The sequence below is a fragment of the Amblyomma americanum genome, chromosome 5 (assembly GCF_052857255.1).
Source record: "Amblyomma americanum isolate KBUSLIRL-KWMA chromosome 5, ASM5285725v1, whole genome shotgun sequence".
Classification (NCBI taxonomy): Eukaryota; Metazoa; Arthropoda; class Arachnida; order Ixodida; family Ixodidae; genus Amblyomma; species Amblyomma americanum.
In genome coordinates this window covers 200,454,672-200,474,894 of record NC_135501.1, presented here as the reverse complement: position 1 = coordinate 200,474,894, position 20,223 = coordinate 200,454,672, and the positions used below count along the sequence as shown (strand labels likewise).

Here is a 20,223-nt window from a genome sequence, read left to right as displayed (position 1 = left end):
CAGCAAGAGTGGGTAAGGGCAAGTCATATTCGGGTAAAGCACAACATTACGGGTAAGTTTGGGGTTATGGTACGCGGTATGCAATCATAAAATAGGAATTATAGAGTAAAGATTGGGCATGGTAAAACGGTAGGATCCAATATAACAAACACAAAGTAGAATAAGAGCTCAATGTAGGAAAAATAGGATTTACCTGACTAAATGTGTCTTGCGTGAAATGTTATAATGAAGTGCAGCATGGTGGTAATCTGTGTTTATCTATATAATATATATACATAGTCACGATGTTTATATATACACATTTTTAATTTTGCTCCATGCATGCGCTCTCTCTTCTTTTATTCCTGTTCGTTTTCTTTATTCTTCTTTCTTTCCTTGGAGGTTGACCGTCGCCAAATGACTCTGGGCACCGGTAGTGACGAAGAGAGTTCTACGGAAGCCAGAGCTTGTTCCTGCATGAACAAAGCCCGCAGGAACAACATTACTTCCGGCGAACGTGTGGAGGAAATTAGAGGGGCGACGAGGTAAAGGCTCATCCTTGCCTGCATGGCGGCCGGCTTGATGCTAGCCGCGCTGAGCATCATGGTCACCTATTCCTTGTTGAAGTTGCAGAGACCGGTCAGGCGTCATCATGCCCACGATGGGTGCGTCCTCCATTCTTTGCATCTGGTGCGACGACAACAAGAACAAGGACTCCAAGTCAGCAGAAGAACCGGGGATAATGATGGCTTGGTTTATGTGGTTTTAACGTGCCAAAGCCACTCAGACTATGAGGGACGCCTAGTGAAGGGCTCCGGAAATTTCGACCACCTGGGGATCTTTAACGTGCACCGACATCGCACAGTACACGGGCCTCTAGAATTTCGCCTCCATCGAAATTCGAGCGCCGCGGCCGGGATCGAACCCGCGTCTTTCGGGCCAGCAGCCGAGCGCCGTAACCGCTGAGTCCCCGCGGCGGCGAGGAAAATGAGGGTGGGCCCGTTACGCGAATAAACACAATGGTTCAACTTCAACCAACAGTGGGTGCATCCAACACAACACGGGAAAGCGCAAGGATAGGGTCTTCCTGACTTCTTTCCATCTGTCTGGCTTCTAGAGGGACCGTCCTACAACTGAAGAGGGCACAGCGCAACCCTGGAGGCAGCGCAACCACTGGCACTTTTATATGTCCAACGGTGCGCAATTGCAGCCAGCAGTGCTGCTTTTTGAAGTGTTTGAAATTGGTTTTTGGGAAATGATATGGCGTGTGCTGTGCAATGTCAGTGCACGTTAAAGATCTCCAGGTGGTCGAAATTATTCCGGAGCCCTCCACTACGGCACCTCTTCCTTTCTTCTTTAACTCCCTCCTTTATCCCTTCCCTTACGACGCGGTTCAAGTGTCCAACGATATATGAGACAGATACTGCGCCATTTCCTTTCCCCAAAAACCAATTATTATTATTATTAGTGTTATTATTATTAAGGAAATGGCGCAGTGTCTGTCTCGCATATCGGCGGATACCTGAACCGCGCCGTAAGAGAACGGATAAAGGAGGGAGTTCAAGAAGGAAGAAAGAGGTGCCGTAGTGGAGGGCTCCGGAATAATTTAGACCAACTTGGGACCTTTAACGTGCACTGACATCGCACAGCACACGGGCGCCTTAGCGTTTTTCCTCCATAAAAACGCAGCCGCCGCGGTCGGGTTCGAGCCCGGGTACTCCGGATCAGTAGCCGAGTGCTCTAACCACTGAGTCACCACGGCGGGTTGATTTGAGGTGTTTTCAACAGTGCATTTTTTACAGTGTTGGCATAAATAAACAAGTCAACCTATGCCAGTTGTATAAGCGTGCTTTCGACGTGTCAGAAGAGATCGTAAGCTTTTAGTTCTGCATGGTGAGGAACCGGTGCCTGTTGCAAATGAATGTGGGCGTTGGTGAAATGTGTTCTGTTAGACTCCATCTTACTATGCATTTTTATGAAGGGCTAGATACGCCAACACAAGTGTTAGCACTCAGCAAATGTTGTGTGTGTTACCTTGAAGATTAACTCAGGCGGAGTGCGATGTATGCAGACGCAAAAGAAAAGAGGGTGTAAGTGAGCCTAGAAAAAAGCTGGTTGAAAAGAATGCGTGCTGATTATACCAAAAATACAGCCATTGTTTCCAAAAGAGTGAATAAACAGTACTTTTAAATACAGCGGTTTGCAATGTTCGGTCAGGACACCATTTTATTTCCTGACAGTGAGATACTGCGGCGAAGGACGAATTTGGAATCCACCGCTTTGAGTAACGTCTTAAATAGCACCTAATTTGCCGACAACTTCCTCATCCGAAATAAGGAACTCAGTTCAATTAAAGCCTTCAAAGATAACACTCAGTTAAAGGCGGCGTTAACCTCGATTAGCTTCCTTACCTTATATATATCTATCCTGAACGCTCTCATGTTCATGCCACTCTTCGTGTTTTATGAAGCTGATGAGTGTGCTCAATCAAGAAGAGCGATAGTTTGCTCAGAATAAATATTTGAAATTGTTAAACAGAAAATCTAAATTATTTCTTGGTGTGAACGTAGGTTATGGCTACGACTGAACCTATCGCTTCGCAAAACAACACCGTCAAGTTTATTTGGTTCTTTGCGTTTACGAGGCTGTCCTTGAGTCGCGCTAGACGAAAATAACCTGGTGGCTTTCACACGTTTATCAGGCAGCATAGCGCGGAAGGGAACTTAAAAGCACTGATACAAAAGCAGGCCTCTAGCACATCCGAATAATACGCCCCTGCCACCTCCTCGCGCTCCACCCAAAACACACGAACCATTAAAAACCTGACTCATCACACAGAGGCTACCCACCTCGCTTCAGTGGCTTTTTGTGACGGTGGCTGACCTTCCCAACAGCATCTAAGCTTCAGAACAGGCCCTTGCAAATCACTTTTAAAAAATCGCACTACTAGAGAAGTCCCTGGTATTTGCAGTTTTAAAGACAAGTCTGTCGTCTTTCTAGTGACGCAAAAGCAATGCTGCTGACGAGGAAACAAACAGAAATTTGTTCACAGTGCCCTCACACGACGCTGAAGGCGCTCGGCGGATTGTCCCTGGTGTGCATATTGGTGCGCACTTCGATGGGGCTTCCGGTGATGATGTCCGGTGGCATGGGCGACAGCGGGGTGCTCATCGAAGGAGCTGCACAAAGGGACAAAGACATCGCAGCAATTGTAAGTCGCACTGTTGAGATAAATATTGGCAGTGGCTTAAATTGGCTAACCCTGGAATTCAGCGAAAAGCAAGCCAGCTTGCTAAGCGTCTGAGGCTCTTCCATGGCAGCTCCGCTACATGCTCGCGACATCCGTTCTATATATACCCACACGACGACGCGGCTATGACGTGGTATGAGATGGTCTCACGAAACCCCCATCGGATGCTATCACGTGGGTTTACATCACGCCATCGAATGTTCTTAGTCAAAGGTCAACCCGAAGGTCATCCAACGTCAAAGGCCAGCTCAAGGTCAGAGGTCACCTGAAAATCATGGGTCAAGGTCAGGGGTCAATGGTTGGACACCATAACTGTACCACATATGGTCATACACGGCTAACGTGGTTGGGGCTGAGGGTCGTTCAAGGTCATTCTCTGGCCTGCGCGACGACTGCTTTACCTAGCGCTGCATTTAGACTTTAAATCCATCCATGAACGCAACTGTGAGACGATAGTTGATTATCTATTTTAGTGGGGAGGGCTTTTTTTTAATTGGTTTTGGGGGAAAGGAAATGGCGCAGTATCTGTCATATATCGTTGGACACCTGAACCGCGCCGTAAGGGAAGGGATAAGGGAGGGGAGGGCTCGTTGAGCTGTTTTTCTGTACCCTCCACTTCACTAAACACACGCGTAGGCACGCGCGCACATACGAAGGCACGCTTGAACGCACACACGCGCACATACACGCATACACACACTTGGTGGCTTACACTTCACTCCCGCGTCTGTGGAGTAGGTCCCCTGGGGAGCCGGAGAGGTCACCGACTGGCGGTCTTCTTCGCCGGGCTGGTTGTTGTTGGCCTGGCCAACCTTGCGGCTCCTGTGGTCGAGAGTTTTGTTTTAAGTATAGGCTGGCGAGGTGCTGCTCTTTAGTCATTTGCAACGGTCACGTCGATACAAGGCCTGCCGTACCAGGACCGGCATGACCTGTAGGTTGCGCCGCAAGTGGATGTCTTTCATGCTTTTTTTTTGTTTTTAGCACTGATAGCTTCTTTGGAGAGACATGGGAGAGCCCTTGCAAAAATGGCCATCAACTTGCCTTAGAGTTCGAAATAACTTTCTATTTATTTTAGTAAACTTGCAGTAACTTTCACATTCTATCAACAATTGTTAATACAGAGTTAGTAGAAAGTTACTCCGTTGTATGTACGCCTGTCAGTAGAAAGTTACTAGAAAATAATTTTTACATTCTATGTACGTTTTGATACATAGCTTGTAGAATGTTACTTCTTTATATACTCCTGTCAATAGATAGTTAATAGAAAATTTTGGTGCAGTCTGACACATCGAGAGAAGTAAATGAACCAACTGCATGGTATTTAAGGTGATTAAAACTATCTTGGCCTTTGCCCTGCAGTGGGCGTAGTCAGGCTGATGATGATGATGGTTTCAAACTCGCCCTCATCCGCGTGGCACACACACAGGTCTAACGAAACATCCGTAACGTCGGTAGCACATCGCTACTGTGCTCTGCAGCTGGAGAAACCGCTGCACAGATCGGACCATCAAGACTAACCTGTAGAGGTAGACGATTGCGCAGACAACCACTGGAAGCATCAGGCCGAGCAAAATCTTGAAAGCTGCGTTTCCGCCTCTGTCTGCAAAGATCGAGAAGGAAATACGCACCACTTTCCCAGGCCACGACTTACTTTCTAATGAAATGCATGTACGCACAATTCATCAGCTTTCGGAGTCCACTTTGTTTTTGAACATGTTCTGTTTAAGTGAAGGTCCCTGTCACCTCTTTGGAACAGTTGTGACTGGAAGCGATTTCCATTTATCTCTTTCACTGTGATTACTGGCAAATTCTGCTGTATTTTTTTCATTACTTATGACTAAAATCGATTACTACACATCTCTTTCGCACCACCCTTAACGGTAGCTCAGGTTAGGGCGCTCGGCTACTGAGCTGGAGGACACGGGTTCGATCTCAGCCGCGGCGACCGCGTTTCGATGGAGGCGAAACGATAAAGGCACCCGCTCATTGTACGATATCAGCGCACGTTAAAAAAACTCAGGAGGTCCAAATTAATCCTGAGCGCTCCACTATGGCGTCCATCATATCCTGTGCGTCACTACGGGACGTTAATCCTCACAACTTACCATTTACCATTATTTCGTTAAGAGTGAAACAGCAGCAGCTGTTCTTTGTTGAACTTCGAAGCGACATGTTTGAAGCAGTTGCTCAGGAATGACAGGCATAATTTTTTACAATGCTATCATCGAGTCATTACCATCACGATTGAAGCTTTCAAGCAAAAGCTATCGCTTGTGGTGAGTAGGCTCTGGCAGTATCACGACTTTCAAAAGCTATAACAGCTGTCACTTAAACCAACGACAACCTTAACACTTCCTTCCGGGTGACGTGCGGTGTACTCGCTTACCTATTTCGCAGAGCTGTTCTACGGGGTGCGTGCCCTCGCGGACGTAGCCGCTCTTGCACTCGCAGTGTTCGCTGCTGCAGTGCGAGTTGTTGACCAGGCTTTCGCAGTCAGAGTCCCGGGCGCATTCTTCGTCCAGGTGCCGCACTGGAAGTCACGAAAAAAGCGGGATCTGTCACGTTTTTTTTTCGGTGCTCAGCCGAGCTGCTAATACCAACTGTTACTTTTCAAGCCAGTTCCCTCATAAAAACGGTCTATAGACAGTCTGTCGACTTCTTATAGACTCTACTGCCTTCCTATAGATATTTATTTTTGTCTAATCATAGTCTATAGACTTCCAAAGTCTACTAAAAGTCTTTTAAAGCGGGCAACTGGGATAGTTGGTGACATTTAGATTCAATGCACATGGTAACTAGCGCTAAACACAAGGACAGAAGAAAGACGGACGCCACGAACGCTAGCCTTCGTGGTGTCCGTCTTTCTTTCTTCTGTCCTTGTCTTTAGGGCTATAGTTACCATGTGCATTGAATCTACTGAAAGTGTATGGCCATAAATATTTAGATTGTCCATAGACTGTCTATAAGATTTGTATTACCTATAAACTGTTCTCTAGAGCTTCTCTATAGAGTCTATAGACTTTATAGACACAAGTCTACGGACCATCTATAGACTGTCTGAAGAAATTTTTGTAAGGGATGGACGCCACATCCTCATGGGTGACGAAGATGCAAGGACCATATGGCTTCACCTTTCCAAGGCGTTTGATGTCACTGAGCCACTGGACAGTGTGTGAAGTCAACGAGCCGCAGAAACCTTTCAAGGACCTATGGTCTGTACTCCGTTCATGTATCTTTTCGTACTTCTGGCCCTCACAACCCTAGGCAGGGTAGCCCAGCAGCCAAGACCTCTCCGGTTTTACTTCCGTTTCTGTCTCCCTTTAGATCTCAATGCGACATAAAGAGCGCAGCTAAACATTCATTTCAAGTTGCTTTTCTTTGTTGACTTTTTGAAGAGTTTTTTTTTATATGGCTCCAAGCATAGAGGGAGTACACGGCTGAGTTTGAAGCTGAAGAAGCGGAGGCGCAAGAAGCGATCGCCACTTGACAGTAGCAAATACAACCCGGCCAGCGAATCTAGAAGAGAAAGCTTGCAGCTTCGGAAAATAATTAGAGAAGGCCGAAGTTCCAGGATAGCTGCTTGTATGCGTATGTTTGGTGTCCTGTTGAAGCAGTGACATTATAGGGAGTTTTTTTTTTCGAAATTAGCCGAATCCTTCTTGACCGAAACCAAAAAAAAAGCGGAAGTTTTTCTTACGCAACGGCCTATTGAAAGCTGTTAAGTTATATGGTGGATGAAGTTTGATAGTTTTTCAAGGCAAAAAATGCCTAGGCGAAGTTACGATTACAGCTGACAACACTTCACTTAAATTCGGTGTCTGGATATGATTATTTTGCAAGAAAAAAATCTCCCTGTATATAGTATCACCGTTTCATCCCTGCATTTAAAGTCTAGTAAATCTACATCACACCGACGTAACGAGCCCATGCTTCAGGGTCAGTCTGTGGGTAGAAAAAACTGGAGGGGACACCTAAGTAACGCGTGTTGCCGGGCTAGTTGGTTTTTTTTTGCGTTTTCGAAAAAGACATGGCGCTACAAGTACACGTCCAAAAAGACGAGGAGGCGAAGGACAGGCGCCTGTCCGGCGTCTCCTCGTCTTTTTGGACGCGTAATCGTAGCGCCATCTCTTTTGCAAAGGGACACTTCAGCTTTGCCTTAAGTGTATGACGCGGTAGCGTTAATGTGCTAATGTCCATATATCCGGAATTGGTCATTCTATACTTTACAATCAGCGCTTGCTGGGAGTCCCCATACTATACTGCAAGTCTGTCTCATGCCATCAAAGAAAGCCTCGCGAGGGCGGACAAACACGTACTGGGCCTGCAGTCTTCCGTCCCTTCGTCCTTGTAGAAGCCCTCTAGGCAGTTGCACAGGCCCTCGGAGCACGTGTAGTTTGAGCCGTTGCAGTCCTGCGCGTTGTAGCACGACTCTCGAGGCTCGTGTCCTGCAAGTGCGACAGGTGGCGTAACGCAAGTTTTAAGGCGATAGCCTGTAATGGCTCATTCTCCCGTCCGTCCGGCGTCCGTTACATCCAGCAACTCGGTAATAAAAAAAAATCTTTGTGCACGATGGGATTCAAACCACCATCATTTCGCTCCGCAGCCGAGCGTGCTAACAACTACGCTACTTCCTGCTTTTTATTGTCTTTATTGATGTTTCGACAACTACACTACTTCCTTCCAACGCATATGTATTTCTCCTGGTCTAGGACGCTGCAGAGCGTTTGCGGACAGGCGTCGAATCAGACGGATGCCTCCCAAACGCCCTCCAGTGTCTCCACCATTTAGGATTCACAAACAATTGTGTACTTAATTAACATATTAACCACACGTCAGCGACACAAGCAGCAACACCACGTTAAAGGCTTTCGCCTCACCGCACTTTAGATCAACAAAATGCCCCCCCCCCCCCCCCCCCCACGAAATTTTTTTAAGCATGCGTTCAGTGAATGAGTGGCTTCCCTGCTGTCGCGTTACCGAAGACGGACTATCTTCGTAGGTTGGGGCAGTTATCTTGATATCTGCTGCTAAGATGTCTTCATTTCGTTTTTTATCTGAGCTATTCTCACTGACGTATACACCCGGCCATTCTGTTAACACTGTCACCCGAGTGTCGAACAAACGGCCGTACAGCGGGCTGCTACGAAGCGAAGTGACGAAACAGCCGCGGATACGCGCATGCGCAAAACGTTCTTGCTGTTTTCATTCTGTTTTTCCGCTCCACTTTGCCAAAGAGCGGCATACGTACGGCTGTTTCTTCTGCACCATGGTGATAACAACCACCGCTCAAGCGCTCTCCCTGTTAAATCTGGCGTCCCTCAGGGATCTGTGCTCGGCCCACTCTTGTTTCTAATATATATTAATGATCTAGCTTCGCATGTGTCATGTAAAATTCGTATCTTCGCTGATGACTGCGTAATCTATCGCACTGTCACTAACATTTCTGATCAAATGGCCCTTCAAAACGACCTTAACAGCGTCCATAAATGGTGCGACTTCTGGCTAATGACGCTAAATGCTAACAAATGCAAACTCGTTTCCTTTCATCGAAAACACAACCCCCTTATTTTTTCCTATGAAGTTGCTAACTCGTTTATCGAAAGCGTCCAATCGTTTAGGTATCTCGGTATCACCCTCTGCAGCGATCTTTCTTGGCGAACACCCATTACCACGATCATATCATCTGCTAACAGATCTCAAGGATTCATGAAACGTCATCTTCGTCACGCCCCGCAACACGTGAAGCTTCTCGCCTATAAAACCCTCATCAGACCCAAACTTGAGTACGCCAGCCCCATCTGGAGCCCACACCATGTATACCTAACAAATGCACTCGAATCAGTTCAAAACTGCGCCACTCGTTTCATTCACTCTGCATGTTCATACACCACCAGCGTTTCAGCTCTGAAGAAGAATTCCGGTCTTGAATGCCTCGCAGACCGCCGCCGTATCGCCAGCCTCTGTTTTCTCCATAAGTTTTTCTATAGCTCTAAAAATCAACCACCCTACATAATTAATCAGAACCGCATATCTCACCACACTGCCCATCTGTTTCAGATTGCCCGCCCTGTGCCTCGTACTGCAACTTTTTCAGGCTCATTTTTTTCCCCGAACTTTTGTGGACTGGAATGCCCTCCCCATCGATAAAGCTGCCATCACGCGCCCGTCTGTATTTTAAGGTACTGTAGGCAATTATTTCAAGAAATGACTTGTACTTGTTGATGAATATGTTAACCCACCCCTTATGTAATACCCCCTGAAGGGAGTCTTTAAGGTGAATAAAGTGAAGTGAAGAAGATACTGTTAAGGAATCGGCCGGGTGTACATACATGCGTACTTCTGTAAGAATAAAATAATTTATTGTTATAAATGTTATATAATTGTTATACAATTAATTATAACGAATAAAATAAAGTATTGGGACTGTTGGTCGAAACGCCGCTGCAAGCTGGCTTGGAAACTTAATACTTCTACCTGCGTATCTGCGTTTGCTTCCAACGCCCTGTCGTTGCAAATTAAAAAAAAAGCAAAGTAATGGTTTTTCATCGGACGTTGTGAAGCCAACAACCCACAACCGTAGTCAGACTTTGCATTCAACAAGAGCACAGTGATAAAATTGCAGCGAACATAGACGCTGACATCGCCCTGGCTGTTGAGGGCGCCTACCCAACAAGCTGCGTTTTCTGTTCTGTATTACGCATGAGGGAGCTCGTGTTGCCGGGGGCTGTCAAATGTTCGCGTACTACTTTGCGCTGACAGCCAACGGCTGAGTAATGCTGCTCTGTACTGATTGCATCAGAGGAAAAAAAAAACTTTTTGCACACGTTTCTACCTGTCGAAAGACGGGCCTGGTTACTGGAGGAGATAGTAAGCTTTACTGAAACACAACTGAATGACCACCAAAGCTAGCTAATCAAAGATGACGAAAGCACGCCGTGGTTTCAAAAACTTCAATAGATAAACATTCCATAGAATATAGACATAGTAAAATAGGAAATAAGTGACTGATATATTATATCGTTTATAAAATATACAGACGGTCAAATACTGCATATAGAAACTATATACTGTGCTGCATATAATATCCTTAAAGAAGTTTCTGTGAGGAATATCGTCATATAGTTCTGGGTAGCCACAGCTTGCAGAGTAGAAACGGACACTTTTCTCACCGCTGTCGGTTCCCTTCCTCTGAGAGTTTCTGGTGGGACGGCCGTACATATCACGATGAATTACGCAACGAAGCGTACTACATGCCTAGTTTTCTAATCACTTACCTCGGCGGCATCTCGTGACATTGTCTCCGTGCAGCAGCACCCTTCGGAAGAGCGGCTTGCAGCGGCAGATGGAGTGGTGACAGTACGAGTTGTTGTCGTTCACCTCGCAGTTCTCGTGACGAGAGCAGCTCTCCCCGAGCTCGATGCCTGCGGGACGCATAAAAAGAGACACTCAGCGAGAGCTAAAAGGTGGGGAAGGAGCGATAAGGGAACTGCTGGTTCTTGACTGGCACTAAAGGAAGCAGTGGAAACACTAAGGGCAGTAGAATAGAATGGGCCACTGCCCCCCAACACGTTTCTTTTTGTCTTCGTCCTGAGTCTTCGTTTTGCTGTTTCCTTTTCCCGCCGCGGTGGCTCAGTGGTTAGGGCGCTCGACTACTGATCCGGAGTTCCCGGGCTCGAACCCGACCGCGGCGGCTGCGTTTTTATGGAGGAAAAACGCTAAGGCGCCCGTGTGCTGTGCGATGTCAGTGCACGTTAAAGATCCCCAGGTGGTCGAAATTATTCCGGAGCCCTCCACTACGGCACCTCTCTCTTCCTTTCTTCTTTCACTCCCTCCTTTATCCCTTCCCTTACGGCGCGGTTCAGGTGTCCAACGATATATGAGACAGATACTGCGCCATTTCCTTTCCCCAAAAAACCAATTATTATTATTATTCCTTTCATGCTGTCTCCTTTGTCGTCAAGTGCAGATTTTGTGTTCACGTAAAATACGAATTTCCAAAAGGCCATTCATCGGCATAACGCAGTACCGAGTAAAACCAATTCGAGTAAAACCAATTCGGCAGCCACATAAGAATGGAGGAAAAACGCTAAGGCGCCCGTGAGCTGTGCGATGTCAGTGCACGTTAATGATCCCCAGGTGGTCGAAATTATTCCGGAGCCCTCCACTACGGCACCTATCTCTTCCTTTCTTCTTTCACTCCCTCCTTTATCCCTTCCCTTACGGCGCGGTTCAGGTGTCCAACGATATATGAGACAGATACTGCGCCATTTCCTTTCCCCAAAAACCAATTATTATTATTAGCCACATAAGACTGCTTACGCGTGGGAATCCGAAAGCATTACTGCCCCTGGGTGAATTGACACCCATACACACACCCGCGCGTATGACACCGCCGTTACGCTGTAAGTCGAACGCTTACATCAAAGTTTTGATACAAAAATTGTTTTTTGAGGAAAGGAGGCGGCGCATTCACTGTCTCACATCTCGGTGAACGTTTCAACTGCGCCTTAGGGAAGAAGTAAAGAGTCTGAGAAGGCGGCAATTGAAGGTACATATGTTGTCGGTTCGAATCCCTGTCTCAAGCTAGCCTCCAACTTAACACATGTAAGCTATATGCAACGATAAATAGCATACACCATCCGGAACGCCGGGTGCTCATAATTTTAGTGCGAAACTTGTGGGGAAAACTGGCGCCACATTCAGGTCGTCCAGCGGAGAGTATATATAGACGAACAATATGTACAGGACCACCACCACCATGATATCTGAAACCTGTTTTAATATCTGCAGCGGGTTCTTAGACTCAGGATATTAAAATTATTTTTTGAATATGGCGGAGTGCTTGGCTTGAAGCACTCTGGCACGGGTCGGCCCGGTATTGCACTGCCTCCGGGATCGGCCCGGGGCATATTAGCGCGGCGCGTCTTTCCTTTCACTCTTTGCTCTCCTATCCTTTACCCCTCCTACTTTCAGCACGCGACAGCGAGCGTGGCTCGGCTTGAGCCAGTAGGCAGGCCCGTGCACTTTCCTTTTCTTTCTTCCTATCAGCAGCAGCAGTATTGTCTGAAATGGCAGTACTCGGCTTGCTGTGGGCATCATACGGTCGCTTGATTAAGTCAACCTATTTCTACAATTGCTGAGATTTTATGCACCGTCACTGAGTACACACTAACGCACACATGCCACCCGGTTTGCTCGTAATGGGAGTAGCAATTCTCCCGCATTGAAAAAAGAAGATTCAAGAGAATATACAGAATTCTGTGGGTAGTCGGTAGGATTGTATCAAACAGCGGTCGCACCCTGCATTTTTCGAGCGCATCATGCTTTTCTTTTTCCGTGCGCCACTACTTGACAACGGTCTCCATGGTAACAAAGCATGATGTAACTCTTCGTAGAAATAAACGAAATGCCAAAAGTCACCGTAGTGGCTCTGACAGAGGCTGCACGCGGTAAGAACAGCGCCGCGTCGGAAGAAACCAGGGCTCAAGTGTCCGAGTAATCACCAGGTGACGTAACCACCGCCATGGGAACGCGAGCGAAGAGATTGATGGGACTCCAGAGCGAGGAATCTGTCTTCGACAGATTGCTTGCGCAGCGAGATTTATCGTTGCGCACTCGAAAACGAATTGTTCCGCAAATGGGTGCAGCACATAATGGATTGTATGGAGGCTTTTATATCTACACACGATTCAGTTTTCGTTTTTCCATTTCTCCCATTTTCTCGTTTTTTGAGACCGCCACCTTAACGCCATAAAGTAAAGCAAATTGTATTTTATCATGTGACCCTGTATGGTCACGTGACCATGTGTTGTCACGTTGTCTGCTTTGGTCTATATGTAGGCCATGGCGAAGGCGTTAGTGTGTGTCAGGTGGTGGTAGACTTAATGCACTGCAACCACCGCTGCAAAAAGATAAACGGTAGAGGAATTTTGTTGCGATAGCTACATTACGGTAGCATTTGGAGCCTTCGGCGTGGCAGAGCTGCCACCACGTCTCAAGAAAATATTATTTTCTGTTTTATGTTGGATTTTATGTTGGCCTTTTTCTCTTGTTGCCTCCATTGATATCTTGGGTTCAATAACTTATTACTAGTTTCAAGAAAATATGGCTAAGTAATTGAACCGAAGATATCAATGGAGGGAACAAGAGAAAGGCCAACATAAAATCAATTTGAATAAACAACTTTCAACTGGAAGTACATTCTTGATTGATAACAAACTGCGCAGCTAGATGTCTCTTAAAAAGCTTTCTACGTCGCTATATTGCATGCAGTGGCAGATGATGTCGGTTTGAGAGAATTTCCTGCCCACCTGTAGTTCGGTTCCCACGTTCGTCGCCACGTTTGATGTCTCCAAGAAGACTTTCGATTTCTCATGCTATCCACATGCACCTCTAAAGTTTTTATAAAGTTGATCTTAGTTTCAGCGAGGAGAAAAAAAAAGGAAAGCATGACACAAGTACAAACACCACACTGCGGGGGAATTACAAGCGAAAGCTGCTTTCCGTCCGCGAAATTCCGTTCCCGGGAAAAAATACATTTCCTGTCTATAGGAATAACCCTGCTAGCATCCGCGGACATAGAATAGCCTCTAAGCTGAAAACAAAATGTCTATACCCGTTAATCAGGCGGAAACGACGGTCCTCGCCGTGGCTCCTGCGCACGAGTGGAGATAAGCAGCTTTATTTTTGCGGCGCGTGTCCGAAATAAGTGTGAAAAAAGTGTGGGGGAAAAAATAAAAAAATAAGCGCGCAGTTTTAACCAGGGCTCTCCCGGCTGGCCTCGCAGAGCCGGCTGCATAATACGATGTGGGCTGGCGTGTGCAAGACCCAGCAATGTTGCCCAGGAAATCCCGAGCACAGAAAGAAGAAACGATAACGAAGGGGAAATATCCGTGTAAGCGTGCTCCGTTTAAGCCTCTCTAGGAGCCTGTACAGATCGTTCGGCATTTTTGGCGCGAAAAAAGCAGGAGTAAATTTCAATATACAGACGTCAGCGATATTTTGTGGGCCATCATCGGGCAGACACGACCAAAATCATGCGCGTAAGGTCACTATCGATACGTATTTTCGCCACTCCTATGCCACGTGCCTGTTACTAAAACTACTACCGTATTTTTTAAATTTGTTGGTTGCGTAGTTATCTCTCAGCAAGCTAGTGTAGCAATTCAGTTTTGTTCGGTGATTAAGTGGCCACTGGAACGGAGAGAAAGATTCCTGAAGTACGAGCACGGACGATTTGAATTTTTGGTAAATAAAATTTCGACCATAACTTGCTGGCAGAGAACTCACTCTCTACACGTATAGATTAATAAAGAAGAAACAATTTTGAAATGGCTCAATTCATCGTCGTTTTTTTTCTGCTAAGCCTACACTACGCTTCTGCGTTCTACAAAGTCTTCCCAGCACACCCACTCCCACCCCAATCCACACATTAATGTCCTACCTCCAAGTCGTGTCTAACGCTCAAAGTACTGACTCTCTAATCTTTCTAATTAGCACCTGCAGTGGGCAGAGAAATCTGCCCTCTGTCGTAAACTGCAAAAATCACGATTAGCTTTTTCCCTGCGGATTACATGACGCAATATGCTTTAAATTGTAGTTTTTTTTTTCCTGTGACACGTAAACTGTTTTTGTAGCGATAGCTACATTACGGTAGCATTTCGAGGAGCCTTCAGCGTGGCGGCGCCGCCACCCTGGGGCTGTGCGCCGCCACGCTGTCACGTGGTTGGTCACGTGGTGCGGAGCAGCTGCCGGCGGCGCGGCGCCATGGCTGATCACGTGGTTCGTCACTTCGTTGGTCACGTGACCAAGTTCCACTCAGCCAGATATAGCTATCGCGTCACTCCAGGTTTAACCATAGCTAAACACCGCCAATTTTTTTTTCCATTTATGTGCTTACGGCCTGTCCCAATTCTACTCGCGGATGCTATAGGTGGCTCAGTGGTTAGCGCACTCGGCTACTTAGCCGGAATACACGGGTTCGAACCATCGAATGCGAAATGGTAAGCAGGGGCACGATTTTGTAACGTTTCATTTGGTTTTCATTTCATTTGGTCCCTTGCCATTGGTGGCTGCACCCGGTGACGTAGGCCGTGGGTATGACGTCACGATGGCCGTACCAGCAATATGCTCATAATGCCACTATATGCATAAACACGTATTTGCGGACTAGAGTTCACGCCGAGAATGACAGAGCAAGACGACGCATCTAACGCGCCTAACCAACATCATTAAGGATATGATAACCAATAGCAGAAATAGAGAGAACGTGAGAAATAATATCCCGCAAGATTTTGGTATTGTATATAAATCCAGCAATCAATCAACCAGTCAATTAATTTATTATTTAAAATTCATCCAATTATTATGGTTAATGTTGTGAAATGGCTTAAAGCTCGGATTACCTCTTTCAACCCTATAGATCAGATCATAAGCGGTGTTCTAGTTGCAAACCGGCTCTGCCTTGCATACGGCGGGATTAGTTCGAATCCCGCTACCAGCGGCAATGTCGCTCGTTCCTGAAATCAGTAGAGACGTCACCCCGTCTGGTGCTCGACTTTATATTTAGAGAGGAACATTCAGATGCTTTTAAGCACGAAACAGGAAAAGACAAAATGAGGGAGAGAGAGAGAGAGATGAAGTCACGTGACACCTTCGTGGCAGGGCGGGTAACTGCGGCTGAATTTCGGCAGGCAGATGCACTCGTGCCCCTTGCAGAAGGTGTTGGGAACCTTCTCGCAGTCCACATCGCTGTCGCATGCTTGGTCTGCGCAGAAAAAGAAGCGAAAAAGCAGAGAGAAATACAAATTATGTTCATTAGGCAGTCTTCACAAAAATTCACATATACAAAAACGAGAGACATTCTAGCGTATTTGCAGCAAAGCAAATTTCAAAGAGTTCGGTATCGTTGTACTGATGCGCTCCACGTGTACTAGATTACATTTTTTCTTTTATGACTGGCTAACATCCACAACCAATTGTGTTAAGAACGCATGAAAGATTGTACAAGAGAAAATATTCCATTGACGTCACTTTTCTAGCTCAGCGCCCATGTACATACGTTTTAGCATGTTCGTGTGCATACACTAAAACTTGCTGCGATTGAAAATACGCAAATGTGACACAATTGTTGTCAACCTCACGTATCATCTTTAATATAAGTGAGCAAGAACCGTTTTATGATTGACTTTTTTAAAAGCAGACGCTTTTCCGTCGGCTTAAGAAAATTCCATGTGTCACATCCTAGTGGATATAGCGCTTATAAATAGCGCATGTTGGAATTTAAGCGTCTTGTATTTAACGGCGCTTTAAGCATGATATTAAGTGCTACTGAGTTTTAAGCGCCTTTACAGACACGTGTATTGCCGGACAAAATTGACACTGCAGCTAAAAGAAGACCGTTTGGAACCGTTTACCTCCAAAGGTGAATAAACTCTCCTTCTCGAGACGTCGCTTAGCAGAAATTTTTTGAAGCCGTTTTAGAGGGGCACATGTTGGGCAAAGTTACAATTTAAGTGACGAGGCCAAACGCTCTAACCACTTCCGCCTCATTTTGTATTGCCCTTCCCCAGCCGGTAGTAGCCCAAATGTGGCTTTAGCACTGGATTGGTGCAACCGCGATTCGATTTTAATTTTTTTTAGTTTAAAACTTAACTCGTTAATGTGGAAACGTAGAAAAGAAACGGTGGTGTTACTATAAAATAAAAAGAAAAAGGAAGATGAGCGGTATGATGGTTCGAACAATTTGGCACAATTCTTTTCTACAAAATACTTCGATAGTGCGCCCAGTGCAATTTTCTGAAGAAGTGAGACCGATTTGGAGAGAAAATCGAAAGAAACGTCGTTACTTTTCTGAACCAATCGGTGCCAGGGTTGCTCCATGCTCCCGCAGCAATGCGGCAGAAAAATACGCAATAGCAAAAGCGCGACGTCTATCGCATGTTCGACGATTTCGAGAAACGAGAACGCAGTGAATACAATTCAAGGAATTTGAAGCGGGTAGTGGCGAGAATGATGTGCCGTCATTCGCAGTCATCGCGCTTGCCATTATGCAAATATAAAGCTTCACATTCTAAGTACCAAACGTCACATAGCCCTATTCTCCCGATATGTAGACGAGCGGAAAAAATATAAAATCAATTTATGAATAGGTTTGTCATTGACGGAATGTTCAGGAAACAGATTTAAAGCGATGTTACTCCGAAATCGCTTCTCCCTGCCTGCTTTCGTTCCTCGTATAAATAAAAGAACATATGAAAGGCGGGGCATTGTGATTCGACGAAAGATATATGCAGCCTAAAAGCTTTGATTCACTGCTACTTTTTCTTCCCTTTTGTGAACCATTAATAACACATCCCAGCAAAACGTACTGTTTTCGGTATAGTTCAGTACGGTCCTCTTTGCTCCATTCTTTCCTTGCAACCCATCAGCCGAATGCCACGAAGCTACACGCCCACCGAACGACCCGTCGTTTCTGCGATCCTATACTGAATTTTTAAGCAAATTCGGCCCGCTGAACGACTGTGTAGCAGACGACAACGCAAAACTTAAAAACCGCCAATGCTTAAGTATTTCTGCCGCCGCGAGAAATACGCAATACAGAACGGTGCAGTGTTGGGAGACATTGCAGGCATCAGGTAACAAGGAGCCGAACGCAGGAAACTCTTCCGGAAGTAAAATTCTGTTCATGATTGGGCGTGTGCTATACGTAAATAAGCCCTCTATCGATGATAAGGAGCTCACAGGGAGACCAATGAACAAAACCATTTCGTAATTGTAAACAAATTACACCCGAGATTAAGCCGGTGTTATCCGTTACCTGACACTCGATGATTAGATACTCTACCCGTGATGAGGCAATTCTATACGTGACTGGGGATTAACAAGCGCCGCGATGAACAATGAGTTGGGCTATCGCAGACAGGCGCGACGAAATTAAGAGAAGATGGAGAGGAGATTGCGTGATAATAGCGGCGTTTACATGGCTGCGACAAAGTCGCAGCGAGAACGGTTTTTGTCGCATTGACGCCATGTAAACAGCTCTCTCCGCTGCGTATTTGCTCTGGTGCAGATCGAGACGCAACTGCGTCTTCGAGAAATGCTTGTAAACACAACAGTGCCTCTAACCGAATCGACTGAGGAGTTGGGAGCCCCGAAAAGAGTGATGAACAAATGACTTCCGGTGGACCGCGTGAGTCGTCGTGCAACTTTTTTCAATGTGTGAGATGTTGACTGCTAGGAGATGAAAATCACTGTACCCTGAAGTGGGATTGTCTCAGCTGCTTCGCTTTAATTTCGAGCTGCGACGCCGGGCGGCACCACCGTCCCGAAAGCTTCAATGCGCCGCCAAGCCGCCAAGTAAAGAGTGGCTTGTCGCAGCGGCCGCTGCTCCAGTTCGCTCCGATGCGCTTCTGTCGCAGCCATGTAAACACACGACTGATTATCGTATTTGTTTGTATCCGGGAAGCAGCCAACCATGACGACGTTGCATTACCACCACATTCTTTTAACTCACGCACGCACGCACACACACGTACACACATGCTGCGCAAATGTGGCGTTGGCTGGTCGTTAGTTCCGCAAGAGTAAGGGGCTTGGAACGGGCGTCCAGAATCACAAAGCGAAGAGATGGGGCTTCTTTCCAGCTTCAGACTTCCTCGCCCTCTTCAACTGAAGCAACGACGTATAAATCTCTCCATTGTGTCGTCGTTTCCGCTTGTTCGTCTGCCGAGCGGCTGCGGAGTCGGCCATATGCCCTGCGCAGAACTCCGCAGTCTTGATTTTTGTCTGTTTCTTTTCTATGCTTTCTTGCGTTTTCTTCTATTGACGGAACGGAAGGCGGGAACCAATTCGACGACGAGACCTCGCCTTATTCGTCCCTAGGCTCGGAAAAAAGAATAAAAACTGTACGGAAGCTTTGCCCGCAGGCAGATAAGATGTGCGGCGCAGCAGCCACCAAGAGGGTGAGAGGAAATCTCGGTGCGGTAAAGGCGGGAAATATCTGACCTGGCTTTATCGGGCGCCTGTTCGTGCGTGCCTGCGTGTGTAAGCCTACTGACAACTTTTTTTTTTGCAGCAAGCGCTTAGTGCCCTGAAGCAGACTAGGCTATATTTGTGCTGTTCTAGTGGATGGCCTCGGATAACAAGGCGTTCCTTGTGTCTCGAAGATGGAGTAGCTTGGATAATCTCGGTTGAGGAAATGTGGAGGCTTTCGCGACAATTGCAGGGGTGACGTTACTTCACCATGGTGCTCTCGCCAAGTTTTTATATTCACTCAATTTTTTAGTTTCGTAATTCTTTCAAATGGTACTTTTTGATCGCGAAAAAAATGTGAAGTACGTATATAATAATTATAAGGAACGAAAAATCTTTTACAACTTCAAAATTAAAACAATTTACACAATTACAATTTTTAATGGGATTATAAATAGTGCCTCACATTATGTATTGTGCTTCACTGCTCAGTTTGGCATTCAACAAGAGGTTAAAAGGCCTCCGGTTGGCATATACAGGGCGTTCCTTATTTATCTGTCTCGGTTGTAAAAAAAATAATAATAATTGTTTTTTTTGGGAAAGGAAATGGCGCAGTATCTGTCTCATATATCGTTGGACACCTGAACCGCGGCGTAACGGAAGGGATAAAGGAGGGAGTGAAAGAAGAAAGGAAGAAGAGGTGCCGTAGTGGAGGGCTCCGGAAGAATTCCGACCACCTGGGCATCTTTAACGTGCACTGACATCGCACAGTACACGGGCGCCTTAGCGTTTTTCCTCCATAAAAACGCAGCCGCCGCGGTCGGGTTCGAATTGTAAAAAATTCTCCTGCGGGAGTTACTTAGCTCTTAGGGCTCAAGCACAGACCATAGGGTAGCTTATGGTAGTCTGAATCATTCAAAAAATGACTTCAATATCGGAGCTTGCCTGAATTGTCCGCAATCGGCGATAAACTGCAGTCGTCTCAGCGGAGGATTTTTGTCTAGGCGAACGGAGCGAAGGCG

The 20,223-nt window shown here is 46.2% G+C and overlaps 1 protein-coding gene across 1 annotated transcript in view; it reads right to left on the bottom strand.

Annotated features, from left to right (window-relative positions):
* Window positions 1-291: 291 nt before the first annotated feature.
* LOC144133407 (uncharacterized) overlaps window positions 292-20,223 on the bottom strand; it is a 64,453-nt gene continuing 44,521 nt past the window's right edge. Inside the window, exons 2-10 of the mRNA XM_077666492.1 lie at window positions 15,882-15,995; window positions 10,504-10,650; window positions 7,546-7,674; window positions 5,616-5,759; window positions 4,748-4,829; window positions 3,942-4,051; window positions 3,041-3,158; window positions 543-666; window positions 292-452 (exon numbers count right to left, since the gene is read on the bottom strand). Of these exons, the coding sequence (XP_077522618.1) occupies window positions 630-666; window positions 3,041-3,158; window positions 3,942-4,051; window positions 4,748-4,829; window positions 5,616-5,759; window positions 7,546-7,674; window positions 10,504-10,650; window positions 15,882-15,995 (881 nt within the window). The 3' untranslated portion in view covers window positions 292-452; window positions 543-629. The remainder of the gene's footprint in view (window positions 453-542; window positions 667-3,040; window positions 3,159-3,941; window positions 4,052-4,747; window positions 4,830-5,615; window positions 5,760-7,545; window positions 7,675-10,503; window positions 10,651-15,881; window positions 15,996-20,223) is intronic.